Source organism: Columba livia, chromosome 3, assembly GCF_036013475.1.
Source record: "Columba livia isolate bColLiv1 breed racing homer chromosome 3, bColLiv1.pat.W.v2, whole genome shotgun sequence".
Taxonomy (NCBI): Eukaryota; Metazoa; Chordata; class Aves; order Columbiformes; family Columbidae; genus Columba; species Columba livia.
Genome location: NC_088604.1, coordinates 48,367,197 through 48,387,610, shown reverse-complemented (window position 1 = coordinate 48,387,610; position 20,414 = coordinate 48,367,197). Strand labels below are relative to the sequence as shown.

General features: G+C 36.3%; 1 protein-coding gene across 2 annotated transcripts in view; it reads right to left on the bottom strand.

The window, feature by feature from the left end:
- FIG4 (FIG4 phosphoinositide 5-phosphatase) overlaps window positions 1-20,414 on the bottom strand; it is a 69,289-nt gene that overhangs the window by 1,861 nt on the left and 47,014 nt on the right. Inside the window, exons 21-23 of one of the 2 annotated variants that reach the window (XM_065059712.1) lie at window positions 17,747-17,829; window positions 13,353-13,442; window positions 6-7,552 (exon numbers count right to left, since the gene is read on the bottom strand). In XM_065059712.1, the coding sequence (XP_064915784.1) occupies window positions 7,438-7,552; window positions 13,353-13,442; window positions 17,747-17,829 (288 nt within the window). In that variant the 3' untranslated portion in view covers window positions 6-7,437. Of the gene's footprint in view, window positions 1-5; window positions 7,553-13,352; window positions 13,443-17,746; window positions 17,830-20,414 lie in introns of those variants that run through there. The other variant, XM_065059711.1, reaches the window with a different exon arrangement.

Genomic DNA, 20,414 nt, shown 5'->3' with positions numbered 1-20,414 from the left:
TGAAAAACAAACAAACAAACAAATAAACATGCAGAATATTTGGAACTTTAGGTAAAATTTTTCCACAGAGAAAGAAGAGTATTTCTTTATCTTGAAATATATATGAGGGCCAATGAAAAGGTTACTTTCCACTAGAGAATTCATTTACCTAGATTTTTATCACTACTGCAGACCTCATAAGACCCAGCTCTCCAAGTAGGGTAATTAGGTAAGTTGTCACTAATCACTGAATACTGTCTCACATCCCTCCAACTCTGTCCTCATTTCTTTATCCTTCCTCTGATCTGCTACAGTGACTAAGTACCCAAGCTGAGACAGATCTGTGCCGTGCATTATAGCAGATAAAAGAAAAACGCTAGTGAGCTATTAACTTAGTAGCAATTATAACAAGCAAGTAATTATACAGTGTGTTTCAAAAAGATGGACCCAATTTGACATCACTGTATCTTTGCAACTACAAACTATCAACTATTGTCTTGATGTTGTCCATACAGCAGGTGGAGGGAATATAAAACATTTATTAAAAAGTTAGTAAAACTGATAACTCATTAAACTGTTTGTAAATTTTTGTGTAATTCTAATATACAGGTCCAACTTCTTGAAACACCCTGTACTCTGAACCAACATACAAGAAGGATTTCTCAGATAAGAATTTTCCATCTAATTATCAGGAAACAGACAACTTATTACCAGCTTTTATTTTATGAGAATGTTTTCTAAATATCTTTGTACCATAAATGCTCTCTTTAAATCCTAATATTCATATCTACTTATGAGAAAAACATGTAGTTTAATGTTTAGACGAACCTGAGTATGTGAGACCTTTTCTAAGAACTATTGTAAATCAGACTCACTCGTAAGGTAATTTTAACTGCAACTCTTTGAAACTGCGTAGCCAGCAGCTCAAGCAAAATGATCAATTCCCTCCATGTGATTCTGTGATTCAGGGCTTGAACAACCACATTTGGAGAACCTTGCCCACTCTTGGGCTCTGCCATACAAGACAGACAATTAAATACTTGGATGAGGCCAGTAAACATCACCGAGATGATGAGAGAGCTGGAAAAATGATCTGACAGAACTATGATTATGTACAACAGTGGATGCAACACGACTGGTGAAGGGACTTGAACATAAGACCTATGAGGAGAGGCTGAGGGAGCTGGGGTTGTTTAGTCTGGAGAAGTGGAGGCTTAGAGGTGACCTCATCACTCTCTATAACTACCTGAAGGGAAGTTATAGCCAGGTGGGGATTGGTCTCTTCTCCCAGGCAGTTAGCAACAGGACAAGGGGGCATGGGCTTAAACTCTACCAGGGGAAATTTAGGCTGGATATTAGAAAGAAATTCTTTACAGAGAGAGTGGTCAGGCATTGGAATGGCCTGCCCAGGGAGGTAGTGGACTCGCCGTCCCTGGAGGTTTTTAAACTGAAATTGGACATGGCACTTAGTGCCATGATCTAGTAAATGGACTAGAGTTGGACCAAGGGTTGGACTCGATGATCTCTGAGGTCTTTTCCAACCCAGTCGATTCTGTGATTCTGTGTGATTCTATGCAATGCACCTATAAATGCTAAACTGGAGAAATAAATTATTTCTTGGTTATGAAAAAAATTACATACATGTTTTAAATAATTCTCTAAATCATCAGTGTCATACGTGTTTACCTCCTATTTCAGCTGGAAAAGGTAATTTACTTTCTAGCTAGCTACTAAAATACTACTGCTTTATAAATACTCTATATAATAAACAATGCTGCCCAAGTATTCAGTACAACACAAACATTTCAATTTCAGAGACTCACTTTCCTACCACCACATACACTGAACACTTCTCTAAATTGGATCTTTCCTTCTAGCCTGAACCCAAATTCCATGGACCCAATTAGCCTGTCACATGGGGGAGCTAGCAGCAATTTTTGCAGACAGGTTATTAAAACAGAACAGGTACTTAACAACCCCTTTTCCAGTATATCCTCCTGCATTTGAGCAACCAGGACTTAGGATCGACCTCAGGCAAAATCTGAAACCGGACTATTGTTTCATGAAAAGTCATTTCCATAGGTTTTCACTGTTTTTTTTTTTCTAGCATTTGACACAGGATCTTGTGGCAATAATTTCCGTGACTTGCATACGATGTGACATTCCTGTAATTTCTTATTCTACTCTGGGCCTTGGTTGGTCATAACTCTTGCATTGGGAAAAATGGTGGACTGCCATGCTCTGTTTGACTCCTCCACATCAGTATCATACAACCAAGAGTATTTCATCTCTCCACACAAACTAGTTATTTTCTGATCAACCTCGTCACCTTGCCATTTATGCAGAGTTCCAAGGTCTACTCCATCCTCTCTGATAATGCAGTGAACAAAAACTGTGTTTAATACCCGAGACTGTTTTTAAACTAGCTTTTCATTTATCACCTACTATTTTAGCTACTGAAGAAAACTTTTCAAACTACTTTACATAATAGCATATTGCAAGAGTAGCCAGTGCCAGTGCCTGAAAAACAGTTAGAATGCAATTGTTGAATATTCTATTAGTATATGCACATATTTTTGAGCTCAGCTTCTCAGGTAAGAAATGACAGCAGCAACTTCCCGTCAAAGCTCACTGTTTCCAAAAGTGAACATCGATCAGCTCAAGTGCAATGAAAATTCATAGATATTAGCATCATTGTCATATTCCACAGAAGCCACAGTCATGAGTCACTATCTGGGTGCTCTTCAAGGGACAAGAAGTTATTTTTGTGTTTATTATATCCTCTTTTAAAGGGAAAACACAAGGCATCATGCCTTTGAAGAACTGGAACACTCAAATGGTGGCAGAGCCCTTCTATAAATGAGATGCAGTAACAGCCCTCTAGTTTTATTATTAGCATCAACCAATGTTTGACAGTTTATAAACCAGGTTCTCTATTAAAACTGGCAAAAAACTTGCTCTCTTATTTTATAACCTTTTATTTTATTTAAGTATGCCAGATTTTGGATGTCTCATCATGTGATGGCTTGTTAGTCTTATAAAACAACTGCAGTGTGTCATGTAACATAGTATGCCAAAGATTCCACCAAAATGGGAATATATCATATAAAATAAAAATGTTGGCATGTTAAATTCTCATTTTTCAATTTCATATTTAAATTTGTATTTTTCCATTTTACATAGCAATATATTCAGTTGCTTATACTTCGACAGTAATGATACAATTACTTATGCTTTTAATAAAATACAGGTGTGCTGTTGAACTTGAGACAATAAAATCTATGGTCACCCACAGAGTTCAGCTACATACTTAAAGCCAAGTTACATTTTAGCAGGATGTAGACGGAACTTGCTAGGTTGTGTAATAGAAATACAGGGTGTTTCAAAAAGCTGGACCCAGTTTCAAGGCAGTATTTTTCACAATGGCAACATGTTAGAATTACACAACAATTTACATCTAGCAGCAATAATTTGAAACTCTGTACCTCACCCCTTCAAGTGGTGAGAGTTTCATTCATGGGCGGTTCGTGAGATATACTGACTTCAAATTGGGTCCATCTTTTTGAAACACTCTGTATATAGCTATTCTAGAATTAGAGAAAAAAGTAAAGCTAAAATGTTTGCAAAAAAGGGAAGCCTTACTGCACAGATCATGTTTTTACTTTTCCTCTTTTTAGATTGTATTACAATTGCACTTTACGTTTCTTAGTCTTAGAATTCTGTGGCACTACAGTGGAATGTAAGCAAACGCTAAGGATGTAAGCATGTTACCTGCCTGTATGACCAGGGTAAAATTTCCAAACCCTTGCCATTTTTATGCTTTTCTTAAACAAGATGAAATTTCTATTTCAGAAGAGTTCAAACTTTTCTGAAGAGTTTAACCTCTCCTATTATGTTCTCACCAAATGAGCATTTTATTTTATTTTTTGCTGGTAAACTGTATGAATAATACTGTGGAAATTCCATCATACTTAACCTTTTCTTTCTACTTTTTTTTCCCAACAGAGTGATAGTTTCTTCTCATCATCACTATCATATTCTTCTAGTTTATTACAACACATTAAGGTGAGTGTTTTAAAAACTGGTACCAGACAGCAGTCTATCTATGTGCCCAAAAAGCAGATGGCTTTTCAAAGCACCCTCAGCTTCTGCAGATACTTATTTATCTAGTGTAAGCATTCAAGCTGAGACTCTAGCAAAGTATCTGCCTTTAGCACACTGTACTTACCAATGTCACTAACACCAAATAAAGTCAAATGTAGCCATCTCATCTACTCCACTAGCAAGTCAGTAATTAAGCAAAAAACCAAAACAAAGCCATAAGACTAATTCGACGCCTTCTCTATTTATTGATTTGTTTGTAAAGATATGACATTTCTGAAGCACTAACGAGTCAAAAGTCGTTTCCTTATGCACAATGGAAGGCTGGGCAGTAAAGTGTATTTCATTTTGGGTATTTAGTGACTGTATCTTGATTTTCCACCTACTTGCTTCAACATGGTAAAAATATATTGAAAGAACTGCATGTTCGTGCATGCCAGTTTTGATTAATAACCTTGTACTAAGCTGTAACTATTTGTAGAGTGCTTGTATTAACCAGTCATTCAATTAAGTCACTTCTCTAACACTATTCAAGTAAAAATCTCATCTACTGAGTATTTTACAATAGAGCCATGAAGAAGAGCATATTATTTATGACTTGGCTATCAGATCTCCCTGGGCGAACTGTAGTTCTATGGCCTCACGATGAAAATTACATAGACAGGAACGTAAACACCATATCATGAAGGACAGCAGCCTTGACAGGCAAAGTTCCGTTCATTTCTTCCCACTTGTGAACAGGCTTCATGGTGCTATGGTTTCACCAAGTGGCTTTCTCTCAACAGTAAAAGCAGATACAGCTAAAATCTTCGGCGACAACGGAGATGTTCCATACTTTGAGGGAAGAATGCACGGTGATGTGCTGAGCTCTCAGAAACACAGCAGCCAGAAAGCCACTACACGTGTTCCAACATTGATTAGTTCTCCTCAGGTCTCGGAACTACATCTAAAGAACGAGACAAAATGTACTTTGTGGCCTTGTTTGAATCCTATGCAAATACATCTGACCTACAAAACTCCGGCAAATCCAGAGGTTGCGTTTGGGGTTTTGTTTTGTGGGTTGTAGGGTTTTGTTTGTTTTTTGTCCCCATAAATAGCATCCCTTTAAATTCCTTGCCGTGCTCTTGAAAGAGCCTTCAACAGACTCTTCCTTCCTTAGACACTAACGCCTCCATGCAACGAAGTTTCAGTCACGTTCTTTGTGAGTGGAGAGGACTGAAACCAGGAAACCTTCTCTGTCCGATATTTCTGCAACTTGTATCTCACAGAACCAACTCACAGCAAAGCTGGGACTGCAGCCAGGGCCCAGAGCAATCACCTGAAACTCCCAACGGCACATACAGTTTCAAAGGTTAGAGAAAGGCAATTCTGTTTACACAGGTATACATCTAAATGAGCATTTTACAATCCAAATTAGAAGCAGCTTCTCTACAGTGCAGAGAGAAGGAATATGAGAGAAGGACAGAACATCTGATACAGAAAGGTGATCCCTGAGGAAGGATGAATCTTTTAAGCAGAGGTGCTTTATGCTGACCACAAACTAATTCAAAATTTAAAGACTGAACACACAAAGGAACCTACTGGTAGTACCGGACAAAACAAGTATCAAAAGAACACTCAGACACACACACAAAAGAAAAAAAAAAATAGGAATATTGTGTTGCTTTTTGGAAAGGAAAAGCTTAGACTTACCTTTTTCAAATAGAATTACTTGAGGAAGACAGTTTTCTTAAACTGATTAATAGAAATCTATCACTTCACAGACAAGACGGGACAGGTTGAAGAAAGGTTTCTGAGAATTTTCATCACAAAGTCTAAGAGTAGATGAGCTAAGGTGGCACATAGTTTAGTACTTGCTGGTTTTTGCTAGAGATTGTTAGTACTACAAAATCCCAGATTCAAGAAAACGGTAGTATGCAATGTAGAAATAACTAAATTTACTGTCATATTTCACAGGGATTTGTTACAGTCACATTTTTAGAGGATATGATTTCAGCACTGCTGACATTAGGATCAAAATGAGACTTCACAGGCAAAAGTGAGTAACTCCAACCACTAACCCCAAAACAAAATAAAAGCTTCAAGCCACAGAAATTCTGAAGCATTTTAACTGTGATCACAGTACTAAAAGACACAATAGTTATTTATTTAAAATTTGGAAAAACGCAAATCTAATAACAAAAGAGAACATAGTTTTGACACATTAAAAAAATAATCTAAGTTCAGTTATAAAAATATTTTTTTCTAGTCTTGGGAGACTACTGCATTATCCTTTTAATACAGGATCTACAGAAATACTAAACCAGGTGGACAGCAGATACAGACAAACTAAATTTTTATGTGTGTTGCAGTAACAAGTGCCTTGTCAAATCAGAATTGTACTGAAATATTGTTTTACAGCTCAAGGTAATTTTTCAGGTTAAAAAAAAAGTCCTTGGATTTTGAAAAACAACGACTAAATTTCATCACAATTCACATATCATTCTGTCACTGTTGCAGGCTTCTTTTACATCAATGGATGGTATGAGATTTGCCATGTAGATTTTTATTCAGGATTCAGTGTAGATAGGGTGGAAATACAGAGGACCCAGAGATCAAGTGGGAACATCCAGGTATTAAAAATGTAATTTTTAAAATTTGAAATAGACATCAATAAATGAAAATTATGATCTAAAGCAGTGTGAGGCAGGTAAATGCTCACAGTTTAATTGTTAAAATAGTATTGAGCATCTCAGTTGACAAGTGTACTAAAAATGCTCGGCACGTGAGCTTTCTCATCTGAAAAGCTTAGACCTCAATATTGACAGAACAGATGAATGCGAAAAAGATAACTCTTCCTACAAACACGGGGATCTGAATCACAAAGAGTCCAAATCACCTTCCCAAGATCCCTCTGAAAAGCTCATGCTCTGCTCCCCCACCTGTCCTAAGGGTGCTCTGCAAGATGACTGAGCCAATCTAACAAATCGCCACCAGCCAGGTAACAAAGTTCTGCTGCGTTTGACCCTGTGGCTCTGCCTCTTCTGCCCTAGCTCTGGTGATAACCGAGACCTTCACCAGTCTAAATAATCTCATTAATCTACCAGAAAACTATTTGCCTTTTTTTCTGGTTGTATTTGCCTGCTGCAGACTGATGAGCTGGACTGATTTATGGAGCGCTGTAACAAGTAGCAAAGCTTGCACAAGTCAGTGAAAAAGTGTGTGATAACGAAGCGGGGAAAGAGCAGGACCTCCCCCTTTTGGTGGCAACAAGCTGTCGGAATTGCCTTCTCCCATCAAATCCAGTCATACTGTGACTTAAACCGTAATCCCAAACCATGTCACCTATCAAACTTCAGTAGAGCATTTTAGAAACCATCACAACATGGACTTACTTATTTCCTTCAGTCTTTTCTGGAGAGTCCTACAACTCTGATCATACCATTGATTTTCCTCAGACTCTTCCCAGTAGTATTCTTCTTGAGATGTGTGACTAAACATGAACAGAGCATTCAGGCCCAAAATGAAAAAGAAATTATTCTTTTTATGTGGTGTTTATTCCTGATAGGTTTTTGTCTTTTCCAGTCAACATGAAGTACTGAGTACATCCAGGTAAAGTGCCCGCAATGACTTTAAAACCACTTCCCCAGAATGTAAAATGAAGATACTCTCAGTAGCACTCGGCTTGGGCCATTTTGCAAGAGACAAGCACATAGACAGTGCTAAAGACACTTAGAATCCCAATGAAGACAATCTTTCATCATCAGACAAGACAAAACCCAGGTAATTTATAAACAGCTTTACCAGTAAAATTCAAGAGAGCTCTCACAGGCAATAAATACTGGAGAATCACAGAAGTTCTTTGTTTAGAAGTCAAAAAGATGAAAGATTCAAATTAAGTAAGGAAGACTAATCCTTTATCTAGATGTAAACAGAGGTTTAGATCATATATACTTCTTAAAATACGATTGTTAAAGAACACGAGATCCAGCACAGCACATTTTGAAGTAAAATGAATCCCAATAATCACCAAATCGGAAAGAATTTCATCCATCAGAGGCAAAGAGTTTTTAGTTAAGGAGGAAAGTCAAGCAGATGACTCCCACTTTAACACAGATATTTACATCTCCAAAGAGCTGAAGCAGTGCTTGTTTTAATCAAAAGGCACAGCTATCCTGTTTCCAAGAAATGGAAGAAATAAAATGAATTGTAGGTAAAAATACAGCATTTATTCAGACCCTTCTGGGAGATTTCAAATACAAGACTAAGGATAACAAACTTTGCTAAATACTAAAGGTTGTTCAGACAAAGGGTTGTCTAGCAAGAAGGTGCTCTATTGAACTGCAGAATATGTTGTTGTTTTTTTTACCTTTTTTTAAAAGGAAACCTTGACTGCCAACTTATCAGGAGAACACAACTAGATAAGAGACTTCTGTGATTTAAGCTTAGTGTAAACAGAAGACAGAATATAAACAATTTCTTTAAGTATATTTCCAAGAATATTCATAACAATTCCCTATTTTGTGAATAAACTCTTTTGTTTATTTAACTTTCTGATGTGAAACAACATGTTGGGGTGCATATTTGAAGCACAGAGCATGCAAAAAAGCACTGTACTGTGAACCACCAACATGCTTAAGAATCCAGGATAACTTCTAATTTCCAAAGTCACTTCTTGACTAATTACAAACCCCTTTTGAGTCACTGTTTCCAGAGCAGTGTCGAGAAACTATTGAGATATTTTGCATGGGTTTAATGTAAAAAATAAATATACTCAACACTCTAAACATCCTTTATTCATTTACTTCTGCCCTCCCAAGAACTCCTAGGATGTGAATGCACAGAAAGATGACAATTTCAATACCATCTTTCTCTTTAGTGCAGTTAAAAAGGAGAAATAATGCCATGTTTGCAAATATAAAGCTATTTTTATCAAATCCTCCAAGAAATAGACCTCATAGTAACATGCCATATGGAAGCACTGAATGAACAAGAGAATTGCTTTAAACTGAGGGAACAGCTTTCAAAAGTAACTAGAGCTGTAAAACATTTAATTAAAATTAGAAAACATACTGCCCTATTTTTACTTTTCTATTTTGAAGTGGTATTGTAAAAATACTCCAGTAAACCATTTAATTAACAAAAATGGAAAATGTAGAGTACTCCACTGTTCACTGAAATTTGCTGCATTATTTTTATCTTGGTGAGTAAATAATATGTATAATGTGCATGTACACAGAAACAGTAAAAAAGCCCATACACTACTTGTACATAGCTGCTAACTTGTTGATAGTTAATTGCTACTCATTTTGAGTCACATTTGATCAATACTTGGATAACAAACAGAATCTAGGTAAAGATGACACATTTAATATCAAGGGAACTGTTGAAACCACAGACCATATGATAGATCTCTGAAGACAGGGTATGTTTTTCCAGTATTTAAGGAGAACATAGCTCTTGATCACGCTGCGGAGATCACTCACTACTGTTCTCCTGCTTGAGCATCATCAGCGTCTTGCAAACTGAACAGGAGAGTAGATCCCAGCGGATGAACGAAGGTTGGAGCACATGCATTACTGCTATTATATACTACACAGGTCACAACGGGCACAGGCACTGCAGACAGCTTGTACCCCAACATATGCAACCAGCTACTCCTCATTGTAAGAGCGCTACAGCATTTCCACACTCTTCTCCAGAAGTGCTGCAGTGAATTAAAACACTCAATTCCCTGTTCAGGAGGGAATCAAATTTTCTGTGCTCCCAAATAAATGTAAGAAGTACATTTGAAAAGTGATTGAGTGCATAGTTTTCAACACTATTATTTATACGACACCGCAATGAGTACTAGGGAACTAGGAAGAGGTGCACCGTGTCAGCCAATAGTAATTATACTACAGTACTCAGTCTCTCTTCATGTACATGATAATAGACTGTGCTAAAAGCAGTCCAGCTCTGTTTAGCTCTATTTACCTCTAACTAAAATTCTAAACTTTTTTCCTTCCTGCCATTTCTGTGAACAAAAAGAGGAACTTCAATACCCTTCCACATTCTCCACTACTCTTCAGTATTATTTCAGTGCATCACTGTGATCACTGTTCAAGTATCCATTTTTTACTTCTAACATACACTTACAGTTTCTAAATTTAAGCCCGAAGCTTCTCTTCAGTATTTCTACAATGCATACTGGAGTTCACAAAGATCAAAAAAGGGTATTAAAAGAAACCTTGAAAAGTGTGGAAATGACAGCAACTAACCTAAGCCTAAACTACATCTCACTGCTGATGAGAAACCTAAGTTTTAGATTGAGTACTTCATTTTCCTCTGAAAAGGAGTGGGGTTTAATTGCATTTGTATCTACAAGGAACTACTGGAGAATCAAATTTGCCAGATGTTTTTCAATTTAAAAGGCACCTAACATAGAATTAAGTCAAGTTACCACAATTTTTCAATTTCCTCAAGTGTTCCTTGAGAAACAAGGAAACACACAGTCCAACAAGTGCAAGATGTGCCTCAGCTGCTGTTACTGAAAACCCTCTCTCTTGACCTAATCTTGAGTACAGTATGTTCATGCTATTTTGTATCTAAGAAGTAAGTATTCTCCAAGGAAATTCCTGATTCAGAGCAGCAATTCAAACTCAGTAAGAGAAAGCTTCCTTGTTTCAGAACTGAACAACATGCCTTAAATCCCATCCAAGTAGTATTTACATGTTTTTCAAAAGTTGCAGGACAAAACCCGAAGAAAACTTTTAAGCTGCATAAAGATATACTTTCAGAAAAAAAAAAAATACTGACTATAAGATACCCTGTTTCCTTGCACATCTCCACAGAAGAGCATGTTTGGTAGAACTGGCAGGGAAAGATAATCTACGTGACTTCAAGACCAGGAGGAACAGAAGGCACAGGTTTGTGTGCTCTATGAATTTTACACTTCCACTATTCAGAAACACAAGGAAATTACACTTGGGAAACGAGAAAAATGAACATATTTGCGATCTGCTCTAGGTGAACCTGCTTTAGCAGGTGGGTTGGACTAGATCATCTCCAGAGGTCCCTTCCAACCCCAAACATTCTGTGATTCTGTGAATACCCAAAACCCACCAGAATTATGTGTATAGACTCTCTTTAATATGTTAATTTTGCAGCAGCATATCCTGGGGAATAATTTACTTTAAGGGGGCAAGAAAGAAACTATTATCACCTGCACTGTCTGGGAGATTTTGCAATTACACAAAAGGAATTGCGTTTGTTCATAGCAAAACTATTCCTATCATTATAAAATAATTTCTTAATAACCACTTCCCTTCAAAACATTCAGAGTTGTTCCTTCATATTTAAAAACAGTTTTACAGTTTACCAACCTCATTTACTATTTTAATACCCATCAGATACATTTCATTATAAAATTACAGGCACATTCACCTACAAAGTGTAAGCTTATTAATGATGAACGATGCGCAGTGGTATCATCACTTTAAACATATACAGCACCAAATGACTAAGCACTGATATTAGGCAGTATTGTCTCAAACACAATATTAAACTCGTATTATGTTATCCTGCTCCCTCAGCCTCACTGAGACACCCCAGTGTCTATCCCAACTTGGGTCAGTGATATATTTGAGGATCCCTCACTTCATCAGCGCAAGAGGAATGGACTAGAGGCAGCGCAGGAAACAAAGCTGAGGCTTCTGTAAATCAGTGGATGGCAGTAAAGATCTTGCAGTCCTACAGAGTGGCTGTGCTGCTGGGTAGGAGATCACACACCCCAAAGAGGAAAGTAAATAAAAACCTGCCTTGGTGAAACTTTAAGCTGCCTACAGTAAAGGAAGATGTCAGCTGGGGAGCTGGGGCTTCATCATCTAAATTCTAAGACCTGCTTCAATAATACCATGACGTTTGGATATCATCACGAACCTTTTTATATTAGTACTAATAAAAGATCCAAATGATCTGGCGTACCACTAGAGGCCATTCTTGTACAGTAATAATCAATCTATAATCATAAACAGTTAAATTCCTTATGTCAATATGAATTAAATATGTGCACCTACTGTAATTTGAATGGTAGAGTTATTTTTCATATTAATGGAAAGTTACTCCATTCACAATGGAATACATAAAAGTTATTCCGCATGGCAGATATCCCTGGAGAGCAATCCTCCTACCATCCCACTACAATTGGCTTTGTTGAATTTGGCTCTCATACTAATCTTTTGGAATTAAGGTATTCAATAAATGTTTCATTGACAAGAAGCATTCAGAGCTTATCTTCCCTTACAACCTGCTATCACCTACTTACCTGTTTGGAACAAGGTGCAAAAATTATCTGCTGTAACAAATGAGCTGTATAAAAAAAAGCCTCTTCAGCTCAAAGTATCACTGACAAAAACACAGAACCAGTGTGTAGCAATGAGCAGACAACCAAAAAAAGCCAAGGAGATACTTTCGAGGAAAACATAGCAGATTTTAATTGTTAAAATAACATCTGTGCAAGAATCAAGATGTTATTTTCTTCAGTTAAAACACTGCATACTGATTAAAGCTACCATTGATCTTTTCACTCCAGTGACACAGATGGGCATCCAGTACAAAAAAGAAAGCAGCAATCAATTCACACTTCACCTTACTCTCTCCAGCATCTGGCCACATACCATGTAATATTAAAAAATACATAATATATAAAAAAATATTTCATTTGACCTCTCAAAACTCCTCAAATGTCCACTAAAACAAATAAGAGGCACTTGTAGCCTTCTCAGAACAAATAAACTCAGATAACTGCTCACTAAAGACCAATTTGCAACTTCAAATGCTTTTTATACAAAAAATATGCACGTCAACCAATCTCTTTCAAACTACCTCTTTCAAAAGTAATCACAGCAGAAGAAATTGCCTTTTAAACTCGGTAGCTTCAGCACTTCATGTTGTGATAACTCACGCTTGCTAAGAATTTTGCATACAATCATCTTGGCACTACAAATACCAAAAAAAACAGAACAAAACAAAAATGACCAAACAAAAATCAACCAACGCCCTCCCAAAAAATCCCAACCCCAAAAACCACCATAATGAAATAATGAACCACAAAAAATGATACACTTCTTTAAAGTTACACGGGAGAAGCAGGAACTCAATTCCTCATGCTATGCATTGAATCCCCTTATGCAGTAAAAGCAGCTGAAATATGACGTTAAACAATTTAACATCAAATTTACCTGATTGTTTTTGGGGGTTGACAATAAAAGCAAAAGAAATAGGCTAAAGGGCAAAAGAGAAAGAATACTTACAAATTTATAACCCTATCCAAGTGGTGTTTTGAGCAAAACTGCTGGCCGCTCTTGTCTTGTTTATGCTGACTCTGTCCCAGCTGAACAAACCTGTGAGAAGCAGTAGATAGGAGAATAAATCAAAGAAATAAAAGAACTACTCCAAATAAATTCAGCAAATTAAAGAAGATTACACCAAAAAGTGCGTATTTAAGTCATGTTAGAGAAGTCATTGATCATGTTCTGCCTCTCTACTAAGAAAGATATCTTAAAACTTTGCAGTAGGTGCACGTGAGGACTCAGCAGCTCCTTTTAGCTTGAGAAAGATTTGCCTATTCATTGGTGTCACCTAGTATGTCATGGGATAGAAACAGGCCTCCACACCTATACAATATGCAGTCCGCTACAGTCAACTCCTGTCTTCTTCAAAGCTTTCAGCCAGATTAACAGCCTATGGAATAAAATCAACAAGGGAGACAGAAAGGCTCTCAAGTTTCAGATTTAAATCAGTCTTCAGCCAAATTCAATCTAGTTTATTCCGCTGAAATCCTGGTCCAGCTCACTTATTTCTAAGGCCAAGCTTTTGGGATAATTACCCCATCTACAAATATTTCCTGGAAGACACTCAAGATGCAAAATACTGTTATGGCTTTTTCCTTGGCAAGGATTGGGAGCAAATTTTTTAAAAAACAGTTAATCACTAATTTTATTCAGTCAGTCTAAGAGGAACAGTCAGAAGGTTTCAAGTATGTGTATGTGCAGTTATCTCACACTTGAACTCAATTTGTGCACTCTCCAACACATCTGTGCCACTGAAAACAGAAGGAAATATTCATTATGATGTTAATACTTCAATTTTCTGATGTGGCAGGGGTTTTTTAATAGCTAGCTTCCATTTAGCTTAAAACCAGTCTTGGTCTATTTCAGAAATATTTACTATATTTTAACAGGGGACAACTGACAGTGCAAAAACAACTGCATGGAAGAGTGTACAGAAGACAAAGGAAAAATTCACTCCTAAGCAACTTATTGTGGCTTTTCTTTCTGGTTCATTCAGATTCTATACTGTAGAAACAAGAGCCTCAGAAACACGCAACATCACTTTGAATGTTGAAGGAATACTTACATTTCTAATAAGAGAATTATAAGTGGAAATAAACTTCATTAAGATCTATTAAGCACAGGAGATTGCTATTGGAACAAGCTTAAAAAAATCAAAAACAAAAGCAAACTAAAGGTGTAACTATCTTTACTGATTGCTCCAAATTATCCATTATTCTGAAATAAACAAGGCCTAAATTAACACAAGCGAGTTACCAGACAGCAATAAGATACCATGCACAGTTGATCTGCAGTAACCATCCTCAAATTATTTAAAGGCACCTCCTGTCCCTTCCAACCTCAACCAATCTGTGCTTCTGTGTTTGCTATTTTGATGAGAATTAATCCAAGTTATCTCAGCCATCAGTGAAAATGGGCTGAACAGATTCAAATTACTTTCCTTTTGTGTATATACTTAATACAGATCAGTTGATGTAAAGTAACTTAACCTGAGGTACTTTAAATCTGCAAGCCTCTCATGCTAATTAAAAAAAAATACAAAACATGTCCAACAATGTCAAGTAGAGTCAGGATCTTACATCTCCACTTCCCTTATTACAATAATAGAAAAAGACTTGAAGTGAGAACTATAATCATACTGTGAAATCAATTGCTGCTATTCTCAAACAATGTACATAGTAATAAAGGTTGTCAGCAAAATCTATACTTTCCCCATAAATCAGCACATCAGACCATAAATAGCAGTATGTCTTGTTAGCTGAAAGAGGTAAGGCATTTGTAATTGTTATATTTTTAAAACCTGCATTGCTTGAGGGAAATGAAATACATGCAAGGGGTTTTTGTCTTGAAAAGGATAGGAATAGGGAAATTCAAAGGCCCCATGGAGTTTACAGTACTACTGTAACAAGAGACTGAATGTTAGTCCAGCCTGAAAACGATAAAACGGGGTTAATGCAGGTTATGGTTAATGGTTAATATAAAGCTGCTCATCTGCACAAAGTGACTTGTAATAGACACCAGCTCACACTGGGCCATTTGCAGAACCATAACTATCCAGTATACCAAAGGGTAATGGTCAAATTGCCATCCTTTTTCCACTGGTTAAAACAAAGAACTGAAGTTAGCGGCAGAGGTGAAGTTAAAAATTTCAGAGACAATAAGAAACATCTTCCTCAACCATCTTTAAGTACACTATCTCCAAATTACTCAGCATGCAGGAAACAGGTAGAAATGGAAATTTCAAAAACTAAAGAGTGTAGGAAAAGTAGCTACCCCTAAAGAAAAATTAACAGAAAAATACTTTTAAGTAAAAAGAAAATGCTTTCAGAGGATTAATGAACTAAGTCAGGATTAATCATCACGTATCACCAAATGCGAAGATGTCACAGTGAATTAAAACTTCCCTCAAAAATTGAAGAAGTTACAAATATAACAAGGTAATCACTGCTATTACACATTAGAAAATAGAAATAAATGCCCACAAGCCCATTTCAATGCATGTTTCACAAGTATTCACTTCGATAGACACACTGTGTTTTTCTAAGGTGACGTGTAGTTTTCTTACACCCCTTTTCTCAGACTTCTTTAATTCTACATTCTAAGCAGGTGTTTCAAACCTTGGTTCATTACACTAATGCAATTGATTTGCACTCCTGGTGTCTTGCATAAGCAATCGCTCTCTCGGCAACAGCCTTATAAGCCTTTAGGAACTAAGAGGGTCTTCAATTTGGATCTAAATTTCTCCAACGGATCGCAGTATTGAATTCCCATTATTCTGTCTAGTTTTCAAAGAAAAAATGGCAGTTCAGGAAACAATCTTCTCCACCAGGGAACTGAATAAATAACTTTTTAGTTCAGTTCTAGTTCATCTATAACTGAAATTATTCTAGTTTAGTTGTGGTTTGTGATAAGGAAACAATGCAAAAGTTCAAATTAATTTCTGATATAAGGAAAAAAGAAGATTTTAATCAGTTTCTTGTTGGCTTCAGAGTTATTCTGTGCTATTGAGGAAAGAACTTGAGAACAATAGCGTAAGTACACATTTTTTAACAATGGCAAGACATAGCCAGCATTCTGTATGGGGTTATGGCAATTCAGAAACAGCATTACTGACACATCTGGAGTCACTGGCTCCCACTGGAGAAGCGCCCTATTGATTTGCTGATCTCTCTTGGGGAGCTGGCAGCTCATGGCTCCTGCAGGAGCCATGGATAAAAGTCCAAGTTCCCCTTGAATAAAAGCAGAAGTTCCGGTGTAGTTGGAGCTGGGAGGGAGGCGATACCTGGATGCTTGTCCACCAGCTCTTGCCTCCAGCTGCTCCCAGTAAACCAGCAGCACCGGGCTCCTGAAGAGAGCCCACAGGGGCTGTGCCGCACACCGCCTCATGTTTTCACAGCTTACCACAACGTGCGGGAATTGAGCGGGAACCCGCTGGACCACCTAAAGAGCTGTGTTTTGTTTTGCACCACAGTGTATCTTAATCATTTCCTGTATGTACGGTTTGCATTCACAAAAGCATTTACTAAGAACGAGTGGCGATATGATGCTGTTCAAAATGCAGTGTGTAAGAAAGAGCACATTATTACACACACGACGCTTAGAGCTGAGCATATAAACACACGCATAACCCCACGCATCATACAGATTTGCACATTGTTATTTAGTCAAATTCCAATAATGGGCCAAACTGACCTGTCCTTCTCTTGGAACTTACGGTACAAATATCTGTCACTCAGATATCCATGCTTCTACAGTGTGAGTTGTTCTGATCACTTTACACAACATTTCTACTCATAGTCTATACCAGATTTAGTAACAGTCTCAAGGTCTCCCTATAAAATCCACAAATTTTTATTTCAAGCTGAAAAGTCCAAGATGTTTAAGAAAAAGGCTGAATATTATTCAGACAAAAAATTTTCCTTGAACATCAAAAGTCATGCAACTATTTATATTTGAGTAAAAGGTAGCAGTTAATACATACATCTATGAATAAGACATGTTGAATGAAGACAACTTCTGTTGTTTTGTATGCGTTTTTATAGAAGAGGCTATTTTGTTTTTGACTGATTTGAATTTGTGTAATTCAACATTTGCAAAATGCAAAAATCACAGACTATATAGCTTAGAACCACGGAACCACTCTCAATACAGAATTTTCCTATTAAATTCTAGGACTGTGCTAAGTGACAGGTATTTCTATTGAAGCATCTTTCATTTAATAAAAACAGAATATATATATAAATATCTCTAAAATGTATAATTTAAATAAGTTTAATCAAAGGTAGCACTTTAACAACCTGTATTTAACTAGCTCCAATTTTCTGTTACTGATGACCATTGGCAATTTATCTCACCTAGTGTATATTGTGAGATCATCTTCTGAAGGAACATCTGAAAGATTGACTCCATACACATCTTTTGTTGATTGCACTACATTCTGCAACATAAGAAGAAAGATTAAGACTGAAGATCCAGTAACAACATCCAAAGAAAAGCTTGCTTTCAAACAATGAATTCTTTCTACACCTGAAAGTGATTTTAAAAGCGCAGGCAAAACCAAGTAAGTTTCTTACATACACAGTGGTCTTAGTTTGTGAATGTGTTGTGTGTGTGTTTGTTTTTTAAATAAAAATCATTTATTAAAAATGTTCCTCAAGACATTTGTTTCACAGTTAAAGGAAAGGATTCTCGAAAGATAACATCAGATAGAACAACATACTAGGAGAATAAATTATATTTATAGGACATGTAATGATGCGGGTATTAAACTCTCTTCTGTGTTTAAATTTAATATAGAATAAATCATATTCGTTCAGAACATGCTCCCACATTTACTTTCACATTTTTCTGCTGCCAATTCTGAAATAATTACAAACTTGAGGTTGAACAAAACTATTTTTATTTTATATGTTACACAATCATGTCATTCAACTATAACAAGGAGACAATGCACATGCAATTCTTCACTATGTCTAATGATTCAGTGTTAAACTGAGGGGGTTTACTGACAAGACACAGGTGACTGCAAGTAAGTCAACTATAAAAATAGTTTTCTTTTATTTCAAAAAGATCCAAAGTCAAAGAACTTTGGAAAGAACGTCCTGACCAGAAGTATAAAAGCATTTTATTATTAACTTCTGTGAGATGTGAATAGAAAGGAACCAGCTGTACACATCCCGCCTCCCCGCCCCCTGTAACATTACAATTTTTCTCTACAGGTGCTGATGTAAAATGTACCAAAATTCAAATCCCTCACCAAACATCCAGTCATTCTGGAATAACCATATTTACTCAAGAATGCACCTAAAAATATAAGTTTACAAATATCAACTCTTTCACACACAAAAATCTCCACACTACTCTTTTTCACCCAAACTTCCAGTATTGTCGAACAATACTAGACATGATCCATTTTCACAAACAGGAAAACAGCAAAGTGCAGACTGACACTGTTTCAGGTGCTAGAAAGTTGTCCATTTAGCTAACAGAGACATAAAACGGAATATTTGTAAGCTTAGGCTTTTAAGTGCATTTTTCATTATTTTTTTTTAATTAAGCTTAACTTGAGAACAAAATGTATCTGAAACATTTATATAGTTTACCAACTCAAGAAAACAGATGCTTATTTAATCAACTAGACAGATTATCACCTTTTTCAGTCATAGTTGCTTTGTTTCTTGCTACATTATTCAAAATAGCCATCAAGTTTTGAAACCCTCCATTACATGCCTTCTTTTTAAACTTTTTAACTACATGTGTCAAGACAAGTAATTGCCATTGCCAGAAAAATAATTCCAAAACATTTCTTGAGGAGCCTATATTTGATGCTCTGCTTAGCCTAGTAATGGGAAAACACCACAAGCTAAATGAAGATCTGCTGATGAACATGTTAAACCCTAATGTCTAACAGAGTCTTTAAGATTGCTAGTTTTTATGTTTGGTTTCTGAAGAGAAAGTTTCCATAAACATCATGCCCTCAAAAATGTATCTAAGAGAAGCTTTGTACTTTTGAAGACAATAGACAAACTCACAATGGCAGGCAGACATTAATGACAACCCAAGTTAATTGCTAACATAGCAATTCAGAATAATTGAACAGGTAATCCTTTCCAGCACTGCAATTTTAATAAGCAATGGCACAAATTACCAATACAAATCATGACTAAAATCCGATGCATGAAAATGAAACGGAATAGTTCACCCAACTGTAAGCCATTAAAATTCAATAGTATCTTAAATCATATTTTGGGTTTACATGCATCTCTCATTAAGCATCTTAAAAATAAAAAATATGTATCTTAGGTCTGAGTGTTGAAGTGTGTTCAACATACAGATGGAAAAACTGAAGAGAGGTAACTTGTGCAATGGTAAGAATCAAGAATAAAATTTCAAGTTGGATTCCTGTTGTTAACTCTTAGAAGCAATATGACTTGCTGGAAAACAGGTATGTTATTATTTAGAGATAATGGAAAATTTTCAGAAAAATATCTTGCATATACAGAAATAAATGCACTTCCACTGGCACAACAATTAATCCAAATTGTCGAAAATTAATACCACATTACTTCATAGTTATTTTATTGAAAATGCTTCATTAAGGTTAGGAAGAAGACAGTCTTGTACAGAGGGCTGAAAGTCCATGATTTCACAACATACAACCCTAGGCTAAAGACTGAATGGAATGAAAATTTGAATTGCAGCAGAAAAAAACCGCAGTTTTATTCTCTGTTGCCTATCACGTACTATATTTTATACTGACTAAGGTCATTAATACTGAAGTTTCTTCAAAAAGTTATAAGGTGTACAAACACTACAGTATAACCCTTTAAATTAGCTGTGACTTAAACAAACAAAAGCCCTCAAAACACCGTAAGTATTTTCCAAATTCGTATAGTCTCCATTAGCATATCCATTTGCTAAGACATTTTCAGTGGTACCCAAAATGGATATCTACAGGAAAGGATTTCAGGAAATGTTAAATAAATTAATAAAATATATATTTCCATAATACTTCATACAACT